At 40.7% G+C, this 20066-nt stretch overlaps 1 protein-coding gene across 2 annotated transcripts in view; it reads right to left on the reverse strand.

Moving 5' to 3' along the window:
* Nucleotides 1-3490: 3490 nt before the first annotated feature.
* The window catches only part of Ergic2 (ERGIC and golgi 2), a 33303-nt gene continuing 16727 nt past the window's right edge, over nt 3491-20066 (reverse strand). For both annotated transcript variants that reach the window (XM_052719106.1, XM_052719107.1), the window contains exons 7-14: nt 19518-19619; nt 18709-18804; nt 12254-12309; nt 10835-10933; nt 8641-8738; nt 5548-5710; nt 4188-4270; nt 3491-4043 (exon numbers count right to left, since the gene is read on the reverse strand). In XM_052719106.1, the coding sequence (XP_052575066.1) occupies nt 3981-4043; nt 4188-4270; nt 5548-5710; nt 8641-8738; nt 10835-10933; nt 12254-12309; nt 18709-18804; nt 19518-19619 (760 nt within the window). In that variant the 3' untranslated portion in view covers nt 3491-3980. The remainder of the gene's footprint in view (nt 4044-4187; nt 4271-5547; nt 5711-8640; nt 8739-10834; nt 10934-12253; nt 12310-18708; nt 18805-19517; nt 19620-20066) is intronic.

Raw genomic sequence — 20066 nt, forward strand, 5'->3', positions numbered from 1 at the left:
GATCTCCCTGCGCCGTATGAGTTCTTTTAAGGTATTACATAAAGTGCACAGATGAGTTACACTAAGAATTTTAGAATACTATTAGAAGACCCCAAACACTTGCTTTACTGACTGTAATCCTGTCAATTGTCTACAAACTCACTCATGGCTCATGTTTGTGCTATTAATATGTACGTGTACCGTGTGTGGAGGACAGCAGTCAACGATGGGCGTCTTCCTCCATCATTTTCCATTTATTTGTTCACACAGTGTCTCACTGAAACTGGAGCTTGTTGATTCAGCAAGACTAGCTGGCCAGAAAGCCCCAGGGACCTCCTGTCTTTGCTTCCCCAGTGCTGGGACAACAAGTGCATGCCACACCAGGAGGACAAGTGCATGCCACACCAGGAGGACAAGTGCATGTCACACCAGGAGGACAGATGCATGTCACACCAGGAGAACAAGTGCATGCCACACCAGGAGGACAAGTGCATGCCACACCAGGAGGACAAGTGCATGCCACACCAGGAGGACAGATGCATGTCACACCAGGAGGACAGATGCATGTCACACCAGGAGGACAGATGCATGTCACACCAGGAGGACAGATGCATGCCACACCAGGAGGACAGATGCATGTCACACCAGGAGGACAAGTGCATGCCACACCAGGACAAGTGCATGCCACACCAGGAGGACAGATGCATGCCACACCAGGACAAGTGCATGCCACACCAGGACAGATGCATGTCACACCAGGAGGACAAGTGCATGCCACACCAGGAGGACAGATGCATGCCACACCAGGAGGACAAGTGCATGCCACACCAGGAGGACAAGTGCATGCCACACCAGGAGGACAGATGCATGCCACACCAGGAGGACAGATGCATGCCACACCAGGACAAGTGCATGCCACACCAGGAGGACAGATGCATGCCACACCAGGAGGACAGATGCATGTCACACCAGGAGGACAAGTGCATGCCACACCAGGAGGACAGATGCATGCCACACCAGGAGGACAGATGCATGCCACACCAGGAGGACAAGTGCATGCCACACCAGGAGGACAAGTGCATGCCACACCAGGAGGACAAGTGCATGCCACACCAGGAGGACAGATGCATGCCACACCAGGAGGACAGATGCATGCCACACCAGGAGGACAAGTGCATGCCACACCAGGAGGACAAGTGCATGCCACACCAGGAGGACAGATGCATGCCACACCAGGAGGACAAGTGCATGCCACACCAGGAGGACAAGTGCATGCCACACCAGGAGGACAGATGCATGTCACACTAGGAGGACAAGTGCATGCCACACCAGGAGGACAAGTGCATACCACACCAGGACAGATGCATGCCACAGCAGGCTCTATCATTATCCTGGTAGTGTTATAAAGAATCTGAGAAGCTTATACAAGAGAAGCTACAAGATTAAATGGCATGCTGAATGCTTTAAAGATCTCAAGGTTCTGGATCATGTATTTCTTATACCAGAAAAAAAAATGTATCTAAAGTACAAGTGTAGACAGAATTTTGAAGTAAAGGAGTTACATGTAAATTTACTTCCTGGCATTTGAATGACAACACATCTATCAAAATATTACATCTTATATGCACTTTAAAGTTAAGACTGTAAGTTGTTTCAGATGACAAATTCTGATAATGAAATAGACAGCTTTTCTGTGTATCTGATAAAAAAAAGAAAACCAGAAGTGTCCAATACTCTTCTAAGTTGAGAACAAGTGGATCTGCCATTCTAATATTGAGTCAGGCTATCTCAGGAGGTAGATAGTCAAGGGTTTAAACACTTGACAGTAATTTATTCACCTAGTTATTTACTGTCTTTACAGTCAAGGTATACAAATACAAACAGTATAAAAAATACATTTCAAGTAAATGAGGCCTCAGACTTAAAAATATTAGGATTGAACACATGCATGCACACACGCATGCACGCGCACACACAGACTATCTTAAAAATATTAAAAAGACTGGATTGAACAGACACTTGGGTATCCTGGCTCCAGACTATCTTAATAAAATTAAAAAGACTGGATTGAATAGACACTTGGGTATCCTGGCTCTAGGGATCCACAGGCATAAGGAAGGCTATGGCAGGTCAGAGAGGGATATCTGGCATGGAAAAAAACCCTGGTAAGGCCAAAAGTTCTCTCCACAAATCCTAATTGTAGCTGCCTTCATCACCCAAACAGATGGTCAGAATTTTCATTCTTTTACAGACAAAAATGTGACCCTGACTATTTGAAAATCAAAGTCTTAGCTTTTAAAATGGAAATTAATGGCAAAGAAAATTTTGCTTTGAACAAATTCCTGTAGAGTCAATTTTAATGAAAAAGATACATCCCAGTAAGATTTTAACGTGGCACGTAAAAAACATGGAAACAATTAAAAATAATTTTAAATCTTTTAAAGACATTGTAATACTGAAAGTAACTCTAAATCAGTATTTTCTTCCCTGAAATCTGACTGAATTTTCTAGCAGTAGACACAGAAAAGCAACATTCCAGTTCTTACTAACAAAATTCTTCTGGAGAGATGTTCTGTTTCTAGCCCAACTATAAAATTTAAGGGAATAAACAAAACCAAACAAACAAAAAGCCACAAAGAAACAAAAACCTCAGAGAATTATCTGAAATTTCCTGGATTATTTTAAAATTTAAAACATTATTACATTATTAGTCAGTTAACCCCTAATTGTTCTTAATACTGTGTATTTTAACCAAAAATTTTATTTTCTACAAAATGCCATTTTTCATACACTTAACTGCTGCGTGCTTTGCTGCTGTCTCTCCACCTGATTGCCTACTCTCTTTCAAGAAAGCATTTTTTTTTTTAATCTGTAAAAACATTCACTTGAAAAAACAGTAATTTGTGACAGGCCACACCAGAAGCCTCCATTGTTAGTATAGTCCTGGGTCTGACAGCGACAGAAACCCAGTTTTCTCCCTCAGTCATTCATCCTCCGGAGACTAACCGATGCTTCTGCTTCTGCCCTCAAGCCTCCCAAGAGGAAAACCGGCTGGCACACAAAGCCAGCATTTTCTAACAGCACCGACAGGGCTCCCTCAAGTTGCTTTAGCTTCATTAGTTCTGCCCAGAGCCCCAAGGGCGGCACTTTGTTCCTGGTGAAGTTTTACGGTGGTGCCTATGCTGCTCAGAGCTGACAGTCTTGTACACAACACCGCCTCATCCATCTGCTAGCTATCCTTGTTTCAACTCCTCACAAGCATACTTTTCTTTCCCTCAGTCTTTTTAAACTGGGCTTTCTTCTCCCTGCAGTGTCCCATGTACAGCTGTGAGTGGTACCTGTTACATATCATAGCACTTATATACCTGCCCTTGGGAAACTTCACCTTAATCTCTAAGAATTGACTGTTAACAGTCAGGAAAGTCACCAACTGGAGTTCAAAGGAAAGCAGTCACCTCCACCAGAACCCAGTACTGGACAACATGGTCTTGTCAATATGGCTTAACATTAATATGGCTGTAACACAGGGCCAGCCCCTGTTTCCTTTATTAACCACATGAGCTGATTACAGTTTTTTAAAGTCTAGACTAGTTTTCCATATGTTTTACACATTTTATTCTGACATCTTTTAAAAACAAAAGGACGCACACGTTTGCATTTATCAATGCCCTTTTCTTTAAATACGGTCTCACTTCCGTCCTCTAGGCTCTGCTCTCCATGCTGTCCGTTTGCTGGGAGAGCATCAGAGGTGCCGTCTTCTCCTGGCACTCTGGCTGGGCCTCCAGTTAGCTGCATAATTTCTTCTAGGACATTTGTAACAGACACAACATATACAGGACGACTTCAGTTTGTTTTTTTCCTTGGCTGGTTTTTTCCTTTTTTTAAATAAGCATGTTTCCCGGTTCTCATATTTTCTTTTCTTTGAATATATTGCACAACATTTTATTATTAGAAAAGGTTTTACGTTTCAGGCAAAAAGTTTTTTTTCCACCCAGGAGGTGCTAATGCGTATTATTTTCTAAAAGAGGTAAGTGGTTGTCTGTGTGGCCATCTTCAAAGGGGACCTAAGGGGAGGAGAAGAGAAGACCAGAGTGTTAGTTCTACTCTATAAGACATCTCTATCACCAGGCTTTATGGGGGCAATCCTTTCTATTTAGACTTAAGGACAACAACATGACTAAGAGACAAACACGTGCAGTATCACTTACAGAATGGACGGGCTTGTAGGATCCAAGTCTGAAACGACAGCAAATTATTTCCACTATAAATTTTCCAATTCCATGTAACATGCCTGTAATGAGCACAATAAGTTAAAATTTTTAATTAAACAGCTTTTGAAATTGCTATGTAAGAATAAAATACTGCAGATAACTGTAGAGGAATAGGTCATGAAATGCAGCACAGCAGCCTGCAGCTGCCTCTGAGGCTCAAACCTCGAGAGGGTTGGATTTAAAAACAGATGTTTTATCAAAATTAAGTCACATACATAACTCACAACCCTGACACAACCTTTGCAAGACTTTCTCACATAACTCTGCAAATAACATAGATTTAAATGAACTAAAATAAAGCATAAAGGGACCTGCATAAGAAAAGCTGTTCACTTGTTCTAGAAATATGAATCAAAACAACACAGGGTTCGAAGAACATAAATAACTTGCTAGCTCAGACTAACCAAGGGTTGAAGATGGATCTCTAAAAAGATTCCAGAATCTTGGGCTAAACCCAAAAGCACTACTGATTTAATCAAAATGCCACACAATACGACTTCATACAGTATATAGGGAAAGAAATTTATTTACAACTGTGATGCTTTCTGGGCATTTGCTCATTTAACCCCATAGCACACTTACAAACCAGTTACATCTCAGAAAAGGTAGGGCCTGGCGGTGGTGGCGCACGCCTTTAATCCCAGCACTTGGGAGGCAGAGGCAGGAGGATCTCTGTGAGTTTGAGGTCACCCTGGTTTACAGAGCGAGTTCCAGGACAGGCTCTAAAGTTACACAGAGAAGCCCTGTCTCAAAAACAAACAAAAAAACACAAAAAAATAAAAAAAAGAAAAGGTAGGTGAACCATCTAAGGACTACCAAGTCAATGGCAGAACACGGATTCCATTCTAGCTGTGTCTGTGAATAACACCCAGGACACATGTGGCTTACCACATTATCTTCCTATATTACTGAATCTGTGAAATAGGTGTGCTTACAGGATAGGAAATATATTTTAGAGTTTTAGAATTTAAAGAAGTCTCCAAATATTAAAACATGAAAATGTGTATATTTTTTGCTGTCTTTTAATAGAGGCATTTGTGTGTGTGTGTGTGTGTGTGTGTGTGTGTGTGTGTGTGTGTTTTGGTGTGTGTGTGTTAGGCCTTCAAACGTTATGGCATACTCCATCAGTGAAATATCTTCCTAACATCTTAAGTTTAATAAACACTTTTAGAAATCAGCTAAAGAAAGCAGGGCATGGCCACCAGTGCCTACAATCCCAGTGAGAGACACATAGTAAGAGTTTATCTCAAAACAAAAAAAAAATAAAGGGAAATTAGACAAAGAAATGAATGTTAACCTGTTGTTGAAAAGATTCCTCCAATAATACCACAGAGTCTTACAAAAAACTGCCAGAAAGGCATGTGTTCCTCAGTGACTGTCACCATGAGAGAACTGAGATCATATTTCATAAATATTCCGGAGACTCCGTGGCTGCCTGCAGCATGGTTAATGATGCGTTCCTGAGAGGAAGGGGAGAGGAGGAAAGAGAAACAGAATGCATGTCACGTGGATACTAACACACATGCTTTATCAAGGTACAAATGTACACATAACACCCTACTTTCCTCAGGGTGAACAACCCTAGAATTTAAGCTCTTCAGAGACAACTACCAGTGTTCTTGGTAGGGTATGCTTTTCAAAGAATAACCTTGATCCTGGTGTGGTGTTGCACATCTGTAATCCCACACTAGGAAGCAAAAGCTGGAGAGCCATGCATGAAAGAACAAAGCACTGTTCCGAAAAGAAAACTGAACCCAGAACTGAACTATTCTTAACTATGTTTGGAAATGGTCATCTTAAACATACCAGTTTATTCATGCATTTACAACTAACCAAGCAATAAAAACCAAGTTTATATTGCAACATGCTCTTGTATTGTTTCTTTGCAATTACTTCTTGTCATCTTATTTCTACTAAGCTGAAATTAAACTGTAAGCATTAAAAACACATACACTGTGGTCAAAATCCCCTCCCTTATTACTAACACAGAGACCTTATAAATGAGCCACCAATCAAGTTTCCAACAGTGAATTCATGCAAAAATTCTGATGTTCAGTATCATGTCGAAGGCATGGAGATCCTATGACCACCTACAATAAAGCAAGCTATCTTGTGGATCAGGACATCCAATAACATTGGAGAGACTAGGAATGATTAAACTGGGCTTCCAAAACTGACAGTGGCCAGCTCCTCTCCCTTCCTGCACTGTAAAACTCAATACAATGATTAATACTTTAGTCACATATAGCAAACACCCCTTACGCAACAGACTTTTTTCTTTTTTATTTCATTTCAAATATATCCTGGAGATGATTTCACATTCAAATACTATCCTTTTTTTATAGTTGCATATCCTGCTGGGTAGATTTATAATTTGAGCTGTTTCTAGTCGTCTACCACTATAGCACCACAATGAATAACCTCATCATGCGGTTATTTTTCTTCTTTTTCCCCCACTGTATCTTGGAAAGGGGTTACTAACACAAGGATAGCTTAACAGAAGCAATGCACACACCAGTTTGAAAATGTAGCCAGATTCTCTATAGCCCACAGCAATTCTATAATCCTATACATCTGCTGGCTTTGCCCAAGGCATTGCCAAACCTACACAATGTTTCTTCCCAGGTGTCTGTCAGTACTGCTGGTGAGAAACACCTTCCTACCCTTGTAGAAATGTTGGAAAGTACAACATGTACTTACCTAGTTACTGTGCATGTGTGTACATACACATATATATATATATATATATACATATAAATACATACCTGTGTTTGTTCCCTGAACCATTTGAAAAGTTAGACACTTAACACTTGTGCTCTGAAATAACGTAATTAAGACAACTAAGGGGAACCTTGTTCCCACTGAGGCCTTAGTTATTATCAACTGCAGCATTATCACATGAAGAAGAATGGAATGGAAAGCTCTCACATGCCCTGGAATTCATTTGGACACCAGCTTTTGAGTATTACCAATTTCTTTTTTTTTTTTTTTTTTTTTTTCCAGAAGGACAGAGGCTGTGGCAGGCTGGAGAATGGCCTTCAAAGACATCCACATCCTAATTCTGGGACCATGAACATGTGACCTCTGTGGCTAAGGGACATTGCAGGCATGGTTGTCAAGGAAGATTCTAGGTTACTGAGCATAGTCTGCCACAGGGTCTTTGTGAGGAGGAGGCAGCAGGCTCGCGGAAGGGGCTCTGTGACCATGCCTGAGAACTTCCCCAAACTGATTTGCAACATTATAAATAAATATGATGGCAGGAAGTATAAATGCCTCTAGATTCTGGAAATGGCTGGGGAAGGGCCCTCTAGAATCTGTAGGGAACACAATCCACACGGACCTCCAGAACCACACCCTGGTCTATGTGCATTAGGAATTTTACACTGCCTTGATCATCACTGTGTTTCTGGCAAATGTGTCCCAGCAGCAGCACAGAACCAATACACACAGGCTGGTGCCAGCAGCTGCCCTGGTTTTGATCCGGTGGGCCGTTTCTCTGACTGACTACTGTTCCTCTTTCAGCTGGTGTGGCCCTGGCTAAAGAGTGATTGCTATAGAAGGAAGGAGGGCTCCTAAGAGCATACAAAATAGAAAGGTAGCATCTTCAGGCGTGAGAGTGGGGAGCCTTTAGTTCCTGGAAGTGAGGCAGTTCCTCTGTTCTCTCCAACCCAGCACACGTGTTGCAATGTGGTGTCCTAATCCAAACCTCTGCTGTGGGTTCCACAGTTAGGCTGGTAGGGCAGCAGAGCCACAGATGACCATGACGAAGGCATGAGCCATGGCAGTACCCCTGAGTATCAAGTGTATTTAGTGCTTCTCCAAGTCATGGCAGACGAGGGGATAGGAGTATTACCAATTTCAAATTTGATTTATAATAATGAAATACAACCTAGAACAGACACTGTTCAAACCTGCTCTTCCTCTCCATGAAACCATTAAGACCCATCTACCTGAGGCTGGAGAGCACCCTTTTAATCAGACCCAGCTGCATTGAGGGACTAGCTGAGAGCAGAGTTTGTGCACATTCAGCGAGGAACACTTACAAAAAACAACCAAGAAACCAGAAAACTTGACGATAGAGGCAGATTAGGAGCTGCTTACATCAATAAAGAAGAATATACAAATTGAAATTCATAAAGTAACTTCTGCCATCATAGTTTAATTTGTAATAAAGGCATGGTCAATATTTTTTTTTAATCTTTTTAAACTTTAGAACATGCACACTAATATCCATTTCTGGTACATTTTTGCTTAAAATGTTAATTCATTTCAAAACTTCTATAAATTTTTAAATGGGGGGGGATGCCTACTAAATTTCCAATCTTACCTTGCAATTGGGGAACCATAAAAAAAAATCCCTCCCTCAATCATCTTAGCGATTAGGACTCACCCTTTCTGTCACAGAAAACTGATGGGTGTCAGCTGAAATCTTGTATGTGTGTAGCTTTGTTGGCACAACTGTAATGAAATATTGGAACATCTGGTTGTCTATAATAAAAACAAAATATGTCTTCTCATCAATCTGGTAGCAATAGAATACTATCAAATCTACTCTTCTTTTAAATATGACAAACTTGAAATTTAATATTACCATTTGCTTTAGTATGTAGTAGATAAACAGTTTTAAAAGAAAGAAAAGCTGATGAAAACATTATACTTAGGACACAAGAAGTGAGGGGGTCCCCATGCTTGATGTAATAAGTAATTTTAAGAACTGGCCATCTCCTGTGGCCAGGCAAGACTACCAGTGGAGGGACTGGGACACCAACATAGCCACATAACCTTCGACCTACAGTCTGTCCTGCCTTTGGAATATGCTGGGGTAAGGGTGGCACAGAGATTGTGGGAGTAGCCAATCAATGACTGGTTGAGACTGAGATCCATGCCATGAGAGTGAGCCCACCTGACATTGCCTGAAGTGTCAGGACCCAGAGGCTGGATGGCCCAGAGAACCAGGATAGAACCAAACCAGACAGGAGGGGGGAAAAAAAAGTCCATACAATGATGCCTAATGATATTCTACTATACTCATAGATTTGTGCCTAGCCCAACAGTTATCAGAGAGGCTTCATCCAGCAACAGGTAGAAACAGATGCAGAGACCCACTGTCAAACATTAGGCTGAGCTCGGGGAATCCTCCTGAAGGGGGAGAGGAAGGATTGTAGGACCCAGAGGAATCAGACACAAGAAAACCCACAGATCAACTAACCTGGGCTCACAGAGACTGAACTGACAACCAGGGAGCCTGCATGGGATTGATATAGGTCCTCTGCATGTATGTGACAGTTATGTAGCTTGGACTTCTTATGGGACTCCTAATAGTGGGAGCAAGGGCTGTCTTTGACTCTTTTGCTGGTTTTGGGGATCCTATTCCTCAGACTGAGTCGCCTTGCCCAGCCTTAATACAAGGCGAGGTGCTTAGTCTTGATATGTTACGTTTTGGTGATATCCATGGGAGGCCTACCTCTTTCTGAACAGAAACAGAGGAGTGGGTAGGGGAGGAGACAGAGTGGAGGTAAGGACTGGGAGGAAAGGACAGAGGGCAAACTGCAGTCAGGATATAAAATAAATATTTTTAAAAAGTGAAGACAATACAGTCATATTTGGTAAAACAAAGCCCAAGTTAAGACATACAAGGTGTGCAGGTGCTCATATGTTCAGGCACTGACAACCATGAACGGGACGAAAGAAGGCAAAGGCAGCATCTCTTCAGAGTAGAAACATTGCTGGAACCTAGATGTCATTGCAACAGTAATCGTAGTTCTCATGTCTGCTAATCTTAAATATATCAGTAAACTGAAGTCGAATTTGCCAGATACTGAAAGTGACATTACAGCAAAAAGGTAACTAGACAAACTGTTCAGTGATTACTGTTCAATCAAAGGGTCAGTTTATGGTCACCGGGCATCACCAGGGTTAATGTAAGTTACAAAAAAAAAAAAAAAATCAATGTCCAAAACCAAACTCACATGTAACACAAGCTTGTAATCCCAGAAGGATTGCTGTGAGTTCAAGGTCATCTTGGGCTACATTGCTACTTCCAGGCCAGCCTCATCTGAACGGTAAAACACTATCTCAAAATAACAACAAAGTCACCTGAAAACAGGCTATGCACCACTTGCTATAAAACTAAGAAAATAATCCTCAGTGCTCGAGTAAGTAGAGGCTTAAAAACAAATGTACATGACTGCTGTGACACCACACACCTGATTATATACACAACACCACTCCACTCTGGAGTAACTCTAGGTTTCTTGAGTTGGTGACATTCTGCAGGGAACTTCCTACAAAAGCACACAGCATTCTAGAGCCTTGAACCTGTGACAAGAGAACTTCTTTCTCTGGTGACTGTGGAAAGGACAGTTACACCATTACCACCAACACATCAACCCTCTTGTCCTTTTAATCTTTTCAATCTGTTGTAGGACTTACTTTTTAACATTCTAATCCCATTCACTTCTACCACATACTCAGCAGCCATTTAAAGACTAGCTTCACAAGATAGGAGTAAAAACACATCAATATTAAGGTTTTAAGAGCAACTTCCTGTATGTAAATTCTAAAAGCAATTATTAAATACTCACGATCTACAGCAATCTTTTCAGTTCCATCCAAAGGATTAATAATTCCCGGAACAAGCTCTCCAAAAGACAAATGATCTATTCTGTGAGAAAAGTTGTAAGCTAAGATAAAAAGATAAAGGTGGAGAAATTATATTACTCTTTAGAGTATCATGCTACAGGTGGTTTTATACTCTCACTTACTCTCAAAGTCACCTAAAACTTCAAGCTTAATAATACTTAAAACAGCATGTTAAGAAAAACACACAAAATAAGCAAATCCAGATAAAAATGCTGCCTTAAATCTTATGGTTATATATAAATTAATTTCTATTACATGCCTTGTTTAATCCTGATGTCCAAAACATAAACTTTCTTGATTCTAATCATCGCATATAAACAAGACCATGCCAATAAAACACATAGGATGATGTTAGTCAAATAATGAAAATGATCGCAGATATTTTCAATACACACCATTACTATGACCAACTGATTTTTATAGAATTTATTTTGCTCTAAAAGCAAAGTTTAAGAAAAAAGTCTTGCTTGGTACAGAGGTACAAGCCTGTAATCCCAGCACTTGGAAGGCAGATGCAAGAGGATCAGCTGTTCTAGGTCACCCAAGGCTATCTGCAGTCTTATATTAACCAGGCCACATGAAAACATGTTTCATTCAATTCTACTCTCCAGAAACACTTAAATTTTACAATAATCATTGTACTGAAGTAATTGTAATTGTGTGTGTGTGTGTGTGTGTGTGTGTGTGTGTGTGTGTGTGTGTATGTGTGAACACGACTGTATCTGGATCTACAAACTGAGGTCAACTTCAGATATTGTCTCTTTGTTATTGGATGTGTACTGAATGACACAAAGCACTCCTGGGTTGCCCGCTAACTGCAGGGATTTCTGGGCAGTGAACAAAGAGAAGTACTGTGAATGTACCAATAGAATAGACTTGAAGCAATACTTTTAATTTTTTTCTCCTCTAGATGGATACCAAGTTTTTGTTTCTTTTTGGATATCAATTTTTAAACAGCTTACTTTATTTGTTTGGCTTTTGCTTTCTGTGACAGGGTCCTTCCATTCACTGACATGATACTCATTATGTAGCACAGGCTAACTTCAAATTCATGGCAATCCCCCTGCTTAAGCCTCCCAAGTGCTGGGGTAACAAGTGCCGACACACTTAGCTAACATTTTTATTTACTTATTTTTGAGACTGAATCTCCCTATGTAGTCCTGGTTGGCACAGAACTCACAGAAATCCACTTGCCTCTGTCTTAGGGTTGCTGGGATTAAAGGTAGAAGGTGTGTGCCATCAAGTTTACCTTTAAAGCTCTACCTTGTGTTTGCACTAAAACAAATGAAAAACACACACACAAAAATTAACTTCTCTTGAAAACTTTTCTACACTGAAACAAAATCTCAGAAATTGCTCACAATCATGGTTGACAAGTGCTGCCAAATGTGCATGCCCTCGAGGATGTGGGATTGCCCTGCAAGGAGGAAAAAACAAACACATAACCAACAAGAAAGCCAACCTTCCCTGTCAATCAGCAGCCTGTATCGAAAAGTGAGAGTAGTACATCTGGCCCATAGCTAAGCCATCTCAGCAAGGCGATAAGCTGAGAGCTGCAAAAAGCCAAGTGGAAAACATGTGAAGTATTTATGAGCCCAGATGATAGAAACCAAGGGTATTACATGGTCACATAATGAGAACACCATTTCATAAACAATTATCAATGAAACACAAAACCCTAATAATTGAGTTCATTCTGTAGCTCACGAGTGCTTTCCAGGGAAACTTCTTTGCTCACTGAGGTTTAAAGTTGGTGTTCCTAATTTCAAAAATGATCTCAAATGTGTGTGGTAATGACCTAAAACATTTCACATTTCCTCTCTGAAAACACAAATCCATAAGCATGCTTCAACTGAGCCCATTCATTCCCTTGAAGACATTTCTAGAATACTATTAAGAGTCTTCTCTTTATATTTTGTATATCACAGATCAGCAATTTCCAACTTAAGGCACTGCCACACCAACTCCAGTGTCGTCCGTGTGACATGAACAATTATGTCAATAATAGCAGACGGGAGATACGTGTCCCACGGGACTAAGCTCCCTGGAGGTCCCTGGCAGAGTGCCCGTGTTATGCTTCCTTCTTGAAGGAGACATGCTTCACGGATCATGAGCTCCCTGGGCTATGGGTTCTGTATAACTGCTTTTCTGATAATGTTCTAATTAATCTATGAAGCACAGCCAAAATTAATGAATGCTTGGGTTGTGAACTATGGAGGAAAGGGGAAGCTGGACATGGATCTTAATCAGATATAGGAGAATGAGCTATTTTTTAAGACACCAAGCTGCTAGATAAAGAAAGTATAAAGGTTCAGACACTTCTAGGGAATGAACACTCACCCACTAGGAATCCTTTAGGAATCCCAACTAAAGTGATTTATGGCAGAAAACGTTATCTCATAGGAGGCAGATGGTGGGCCCCTCTGTTGAGGAAGTTCAGCATGGGAAACTTAAGGACTACAGCAGAACCCCTTCCCCTTACAGGCAAAAAAGTACAAGAGTCCATATTCCAGCAGGTAAAAAGGTTTGATATTAGAAGAGATATGTGGTGGAGAACTAAAGAAAGACTTAGAGAGGGTCTGCAGCATCCAAATTGGCTAAGTGGGTCATGAGAACCAGAAAAGTAGAAGTGTATAATAAACTAGCAAGCGGCTGAGATAAGATGAAGGACACAGCTGCAACCGCAAGAAGTCTACACTAGGGACTGTACTAAGTTTAGAAATCACAAACTGCTCTTTGGGTCATAAAGTTCTTGTGGATGAAGGGATATGTCTAGCGCCAATTAACAATTGTGTGCTTGCTGTTTTTTAAAGATGATGTAATTGAATTATTGCCAAGCCCTTGTTGTTCCTTGTATGACTTGATAGTTTTCTTTTCTGTATATAAACTACTGATTTACAAAAGTAAAATTGCAGCAGATTCACACCACTTCTGAGTGTGTTGTCTGTCTACCCAAGCCCTGGTTCCCTTACGGTCATGGTACCCCCGATGGGCCAGTCCGTGGCAAGGCAGAATTTCCTAAACTGCCCAACAGATTTTTAAAACTTCCTTTGTACTTGCTCTGGTGTCTGACACCTGGAACCACAGTCTGAGCTGAGACATGCTAGATCTGAGACTGGAGGCCTTGATTCCCACAGCAACTTCCGCATCAGTCTGCTGAAGCTCCAAAGGCTGGAGGAGCCACGCAGAGCCACCACACCACATTACTGCAGCAACTCTGCCACACCACCAGTTTATATGTAAATACTGTTTTCCCTGATGATTTTAGGTTAAATTTATTATGAAACATTCTATCAAGCATTCACAACGTTTAATATCTAAAGCACTGAACAAAAACAAAAAATGTAATAAAACTTTGCAACCGCTCAAGCATCCAGCTGCTGTGCAGAGGCCAAACTGGAATGCTGAGCTTTTATTTTTAACAAAAGTCACAGAAATGAACAATATTAAGTTCACAAGAGCAAATGGAATGACTACTAGTTAACAATACATTTCAGCAGATGATACTTCAGGCTGTGGAACTGGAGGTCTCACTTGTTAAAACAGCCTTCTCTCAGCTATTTAACACAGACTATTTACAGACACTAATTACAGCATTATTTTCAACGAAGCACTGATTCGTCAAATCCACTAAACAACATGCAGCACCTATGCCACACAGGATCACAGGAGGCCCAGCCTGTCACCTCTTTTGCTTTTTTAAAATATGTATGTTTGATTTTTAATCATATATGTTTATGTGTCTGGATATGCATGTGAGTGCAGCACCCTTGGAGACCAGAAGAGGGTGTCAGATCCCCTGGAGCTGAAGCTACAGGTGGAGTGTGAGCTCCCCAATGTGAGTGCAGGAAAAGAAATGCATCTCTCTGTGGCAGCAGTAGGTAGCACTCTGTACCACCGAGCCATGTCTCCAGCCCTATCTTGCTTCTTGATTGACTACTGGGTACTAGGCTCACTGTCCTCAGTTGCTGAAGCACTTTCTCACTGAAGCTAATGGTCCAAGGCCAACCTGCCTATAATGAATGTGTGTCTTCAGCTGCTGCCATCAAACACACTTCACTAACCTAGAAGTACAGGATCTTTCTTGCTTGGCTCACCAGTAACACATGCAGACACTTGACTGTAACTTCATTTTTACTTAGAAATTCTACTAAACATTTTACTTCAAACTTTCTAACTTCCTGACCGCTGCTTTTCTATGAAGTTGGGACTACTGTGATGAGTGCTTGGTCAGCCTAATAGTAACAACATACATTGTGTTCTTTAAGTGCAGCCACAGTGTCACTATATTTATCACAATATTCTGTACCCAACTTAGATGATGATTTAAAAGTATGACAACTATGCCGGGCGGTGGTGGCGCACGCCTTTAATCCCAGCACTTGGGAGGCAGAGCCAGGTGGATCTCTGTGAGTTCAAGGCCAGCCTGGTCTACAGAGCAAGATCCAGGACAGGCACCAAAACTACATAGAGAAACCCTGTCTCAAAAAATTAAAAAGTATAACAACTGGAGCCTGCTGTGGGATGTTCTGTATGGCAACTGTGTTAATAAATAAAACACTGATTGGCCAGTAGCCAGACAGGAAGTATAGGTGGGTAACAGAGAGGAGAATTGAGGGAACAGGAAGGGAAGGGGGAGACTGCCTACAGCCGCCGCCAGGACAAGGAAGATGTAAGGAACCAGTAAGCCACGAGCCATGTGGCAAAGTATAGATTAATAGAAATGGGCTAAATATAAGAGTAAGAGCTAGACAATGATAGGCCTGAGCTAATGGCCAAGTAGTTTAAATAATATAAGTGTCTGTGTGTTTATTTTATAAGTGGGCTAAGGGACTGCCGGGGCTTGGCGGGACCCGGAGAGAAAATTCCAGCTACAGGAGCCTGGTTTTTACATGGTAATATAATAACTAAGTGCAGTAGTGTATGACCCTGGCACCTGCCCTGTGGTGCACCAAGCAACACCACTGCGCACTGAGACCACTACGCAGTCAGGTCAACTGCTCCACCCTCAGTATGACACTGTAACGTAAAAGGGTCCTGCAGAAACAAGTAAGAATGGCTACCTTTCAATAAACTTCATCTCTTGGGCAGTAGGGGAGTGAGACAGAAATCTCACAATGTAACTCTGGCTGGCCTGGAACTCACTATGTAGACCACACTGGCCTCAAACACAGAGATCCACCTGAGCATTGGGATTAAAAGTGTGTGCCACCAGGCCCAGCTAAAACTTCACTTTTTGAATGCAAATCTGAACTTCTCTCAATAATGAAAAAGGTAGTAGGCTGCATCTGGAATCCATGCTGTCATCTACTTACTTGTGATAAGCCTTTGTTCTCTCTCAATTTTAGCCTGTTCTTTATTCTTTTGGTACTATTAAGAATAACAACTATCCTTTCCTGCTCTTGTTTAAAAATAAAAAGTTGAAACATCACTGTGAGGATTTCCACATGCTATTCTTCATTTGTGCTTTACGCAGTAATTAATTTTAGCAACTAAAACACACACATGAAATTTTCCATAATGCACACATCTTTCCTGATTAGTAATAATGTCATTATCAAGTTCTAGTGTGCCCCAACATGTCTTAACTAGTGTCTACCTTGTTCTGCAGAACAGACACTTTGAAAAGAGGCAATGTAATGGAAATACATTACCATTCTATACAGAGCACTTCCATATTATGAGAAGGATTACTAGCTCCCTCTGGCAGTTGCCTGCACTTGGTTGAGTGCACTGAACAGACACAGTTCTGTCCCACTGATACCATCGCTTTGTGTTCCTACTGTAGGCTTCAAATTTAGGGACAGGAACTTTTCTAAATAATCAAGTAACAAACTATAACATTATGGTTGACGTCAATAGTCTCTCACAACCTAAGATCTGTGAAGAACTCAGAATTGTTTTAGATTATGTCTTCCCCTTTTTTTTAGAAAACATAAACTGAAATTTTATGGATTAGCAGCATAAGCAAGCACCTCCCTTCAAAACCACAAATGTTAAAAACGAAATTCAGTTACCCCAATGCTGATGACACTTACTAAAAATGCTTCCATTTTCCTGCCTGTTTTCTGACCTATTATCTAACCCATCGGATGGGACCCAGCAGTGGAAGGAGAAAAGTTCTGAACCTCCATAAGGTTGAAGAATGGCTTTTGGGTTGTGGCACTTACCGGTTTATGAGGTTAGGGATGCTACTGGCATCCATGAACCACAGACAGGAAACAAAACATCCTGCAGAGAACCATATCTCACACAGAGAACTCTCAGGTGCCCTCTGAAACAATGCACACATGAGAAACTACTGACCTGAGCCTCAACTCTGTTCTGCTACACAGAGGACCCATGGTTGCTTGAACATATGCTAGAAGCTTAGGAAAGATTCACTATCCTGTGTTGTTCAGTGTTCAAATGCCATCCCATCAAAAAATATGGCACTCATCATCTGAGTAGCCTGCACGTTTTACCTGGTCACAACTCTATGCCTAAATGCCAAGTATATGCATCTTCCTTCGGCATTCTGGTGTGCACATGTCCAAGCACTTACATACTGAAATTCAAACACCATACTCATGCCCTTTGAACAGCTAGGTCTGTCATTGCACTCAACAGTAATAGGATCAATACTGAGCTTGACAAAGCTAACACCAAAAAATAAAAGGTGAGTCTACGTGAGTTTATGAGACACAAACAACAAAAGCTTTTCCTCTGGGGTCTGTTATATATTAAGTTATCATCTGAAAGGTATGAAACTGGGGGAAAAAGAGCCAAAAATAAAATATAGGACATAATACATATGCTCATATTAGGTTTCCTTCTGAACTAGGACACTGTTTACATGTAAAGCTATAATGAGCACTCTCCATCAAGTGCTGCCTCATGGTGCCAAGGTTTCAAAGTCCCCAGGACCATGCTGCAGATGGGTAAATGAGCACTAAACAACAAAGTTTGAATCTGCAGGAGAAAAGCACAACAAAGAAAAAATAAAGTTTGATCTGATCATTATAGTCAATGATGTCTTTCCTGATAAAAATCTAATGTCCTCTCTATATAAACAAAAAAGCCCAAAACCACCCTTTGATCAGGTTCTTTTCTCTGACATGCTCTCCTTTACTTTATATATAAATTCCTAACTCCCCATACAATTGCAGACTATGTTACATAATTTTTCTTATTAGCTATAATCTCCTTTAAAGCCTCAATACAACTATAATTAAGTAATACCTAATGTATTTACTGGTCAAAGTTTGAATATTCCAGTAGGGCTTCAGCACCCAGGGGGAGTAAAGACTTCCCTATTTTTCCACTGTTTGATCTCCAGACTAGTCCTCTGCATACAGCAAGTATCAAAACAACGGCTTAGACAGTGAAGAACTCATCAGCTCTCCATGGAAGGAGGAAGCTGGGGAGGGGGACGCTCTTCCATGGTGAAATCTACCAAGAGCTTTTTGTGACACTCGATTATATTCAGAGGAGTAAGTGACACTTTTCCTAAGCTGCTACCTAAATTACTTCATTCTAGATACCAGTAACGTTTGACTTTTTCTAGAATTACTTAAGGACTCATTTTGATGAGAATTACCAAAGGGCTAAACAAAACAAAAACCTACTCTGAATAAATGAACACACAGATGAAGCATCTAGGGTCGGGCTCTCTGGCTACAGAAGTTACCATAAGAGGTTTTAATTCCTATTTACTCACAGACAACACTTTAAGTGCCCTTTGTGGCTACCTGTGCACTACCTGATCAGGAAAAGATATGATTTTAATCAAGCTCCAACCCCATTTAAAGAACTTCAGAAAGTGAAAAGAACATACTTGCCCACAGTTATGTGAAAATTCCCTGCTACTTTATTGACATATAGATGGCCGTGGATTCTGCACGCATCTGGAGTCAGTGATACATCATCTTCCCTGTAAAGCAAGACACATTCAGGTGTCTTAATGCACATCTGATACAAAGACCATGTACCGGTGTGAAAAGGGCACACAGGGAAAAAAAGACTCCTTAAAGACAAATTTTTAGCTAATGTCCTAAATGTCAAGATTAAAGTAGTAGTTTAAATCCACTTGAGTTGCTATACAGCTACTATATTTACATAAATACACATCATTATGTATCTTCAAATCTACCCAAAGGATTAAGTTCAATGCAGGAGAACTCTGAAAATCAAAGAAGAGTCCAACAGCAACATTCTTTTCTCATGTATTTCTGGGACTGTGGTGCAGGTGGACGGGAATGAAACTGAGGTCAGGAAAAGGCACCCAAGTGCAAACTGGGATTTCCTTCCTAAGCCAATATAAGCCTTTGCATATTTTAAACTTGAAAAATCTTCTTCATGATTATAACAACTCGTTACCTACTCTGACACAGGAGTAAAAATAAATTCTTAACCAAAATATATACAGTCTTATTTTTTCTTAAAACTAGTAGAATTTTATACAGAGATATACCACACATACAAAAGTAAAGTAACTTGATAAAAAGCTCAAAATGATAGGCTAGAATTTAAGGGCAAGATACCTTAAATGTATAAAACACTTTCAAAGAAAGAACAGCAGACCAATACTAAAACTACATCAAAGTAAATTCCTGGTAAATAACAACTTTGAAGTACCTCTCTCACCTTGGTGGCAGTGCTGTTGATGCACTTTTAAAAGCACTTTTGAATATCACGTCTTGAAGGGAATGCTCTTCTTGCAGCCTACTCTGAATCAGCTGCAGCATCCTAAATGTGACAGAACAGTAAAACACACACCAAGCCAAGACTTGTTCAACTACAACAAGGCTTCTGACTGAGAAAAACCATGCTTACTACAGGATTACATTCCAGAACAAAGTTTATCAGCTTTTCTCAGGAAAAGTGAGGACGGCACAGGTAGTCAGAAGCACCAAAAGGCGACTTTTGCTCCACTCAGTATCTAAGCTTACCTTTCACATATATTACAAAGTTTTGACTTCTGGCCAGCACTGAAGTAAATGATGTGGATATGAAGAACAAATAACTGCAGGCCATTCAGCAGGGTATTGGATTGGAGGCCGCAGATTATTGAGATACAATCCCAAGGCTTATTATAAACTAGGTCATGGCACCTTTTAATATCACCTGGTGTCTTCTTTCCCAAAAGAAGTAAACTTTATTCTACAGGACCATTCTAAGCAAATATTATAATTA

Source organism: Peromyscus californicus, unplaced genomic scaffold (genome assembly GCF_007827085.1).
Source record: "Peromyscus californicus insignis strain IS unplaced genomic scaffold, ASM782708v3 Scaffold_6__1_contigs__length_162567912, whole genome shotgun sequence".
Lineage (NCBI taxonomy): Eukaryota > Metazoa > Chordata > Mammalia > Rodentia > Cricetidae > Peromyscus > Peromyscus californicus.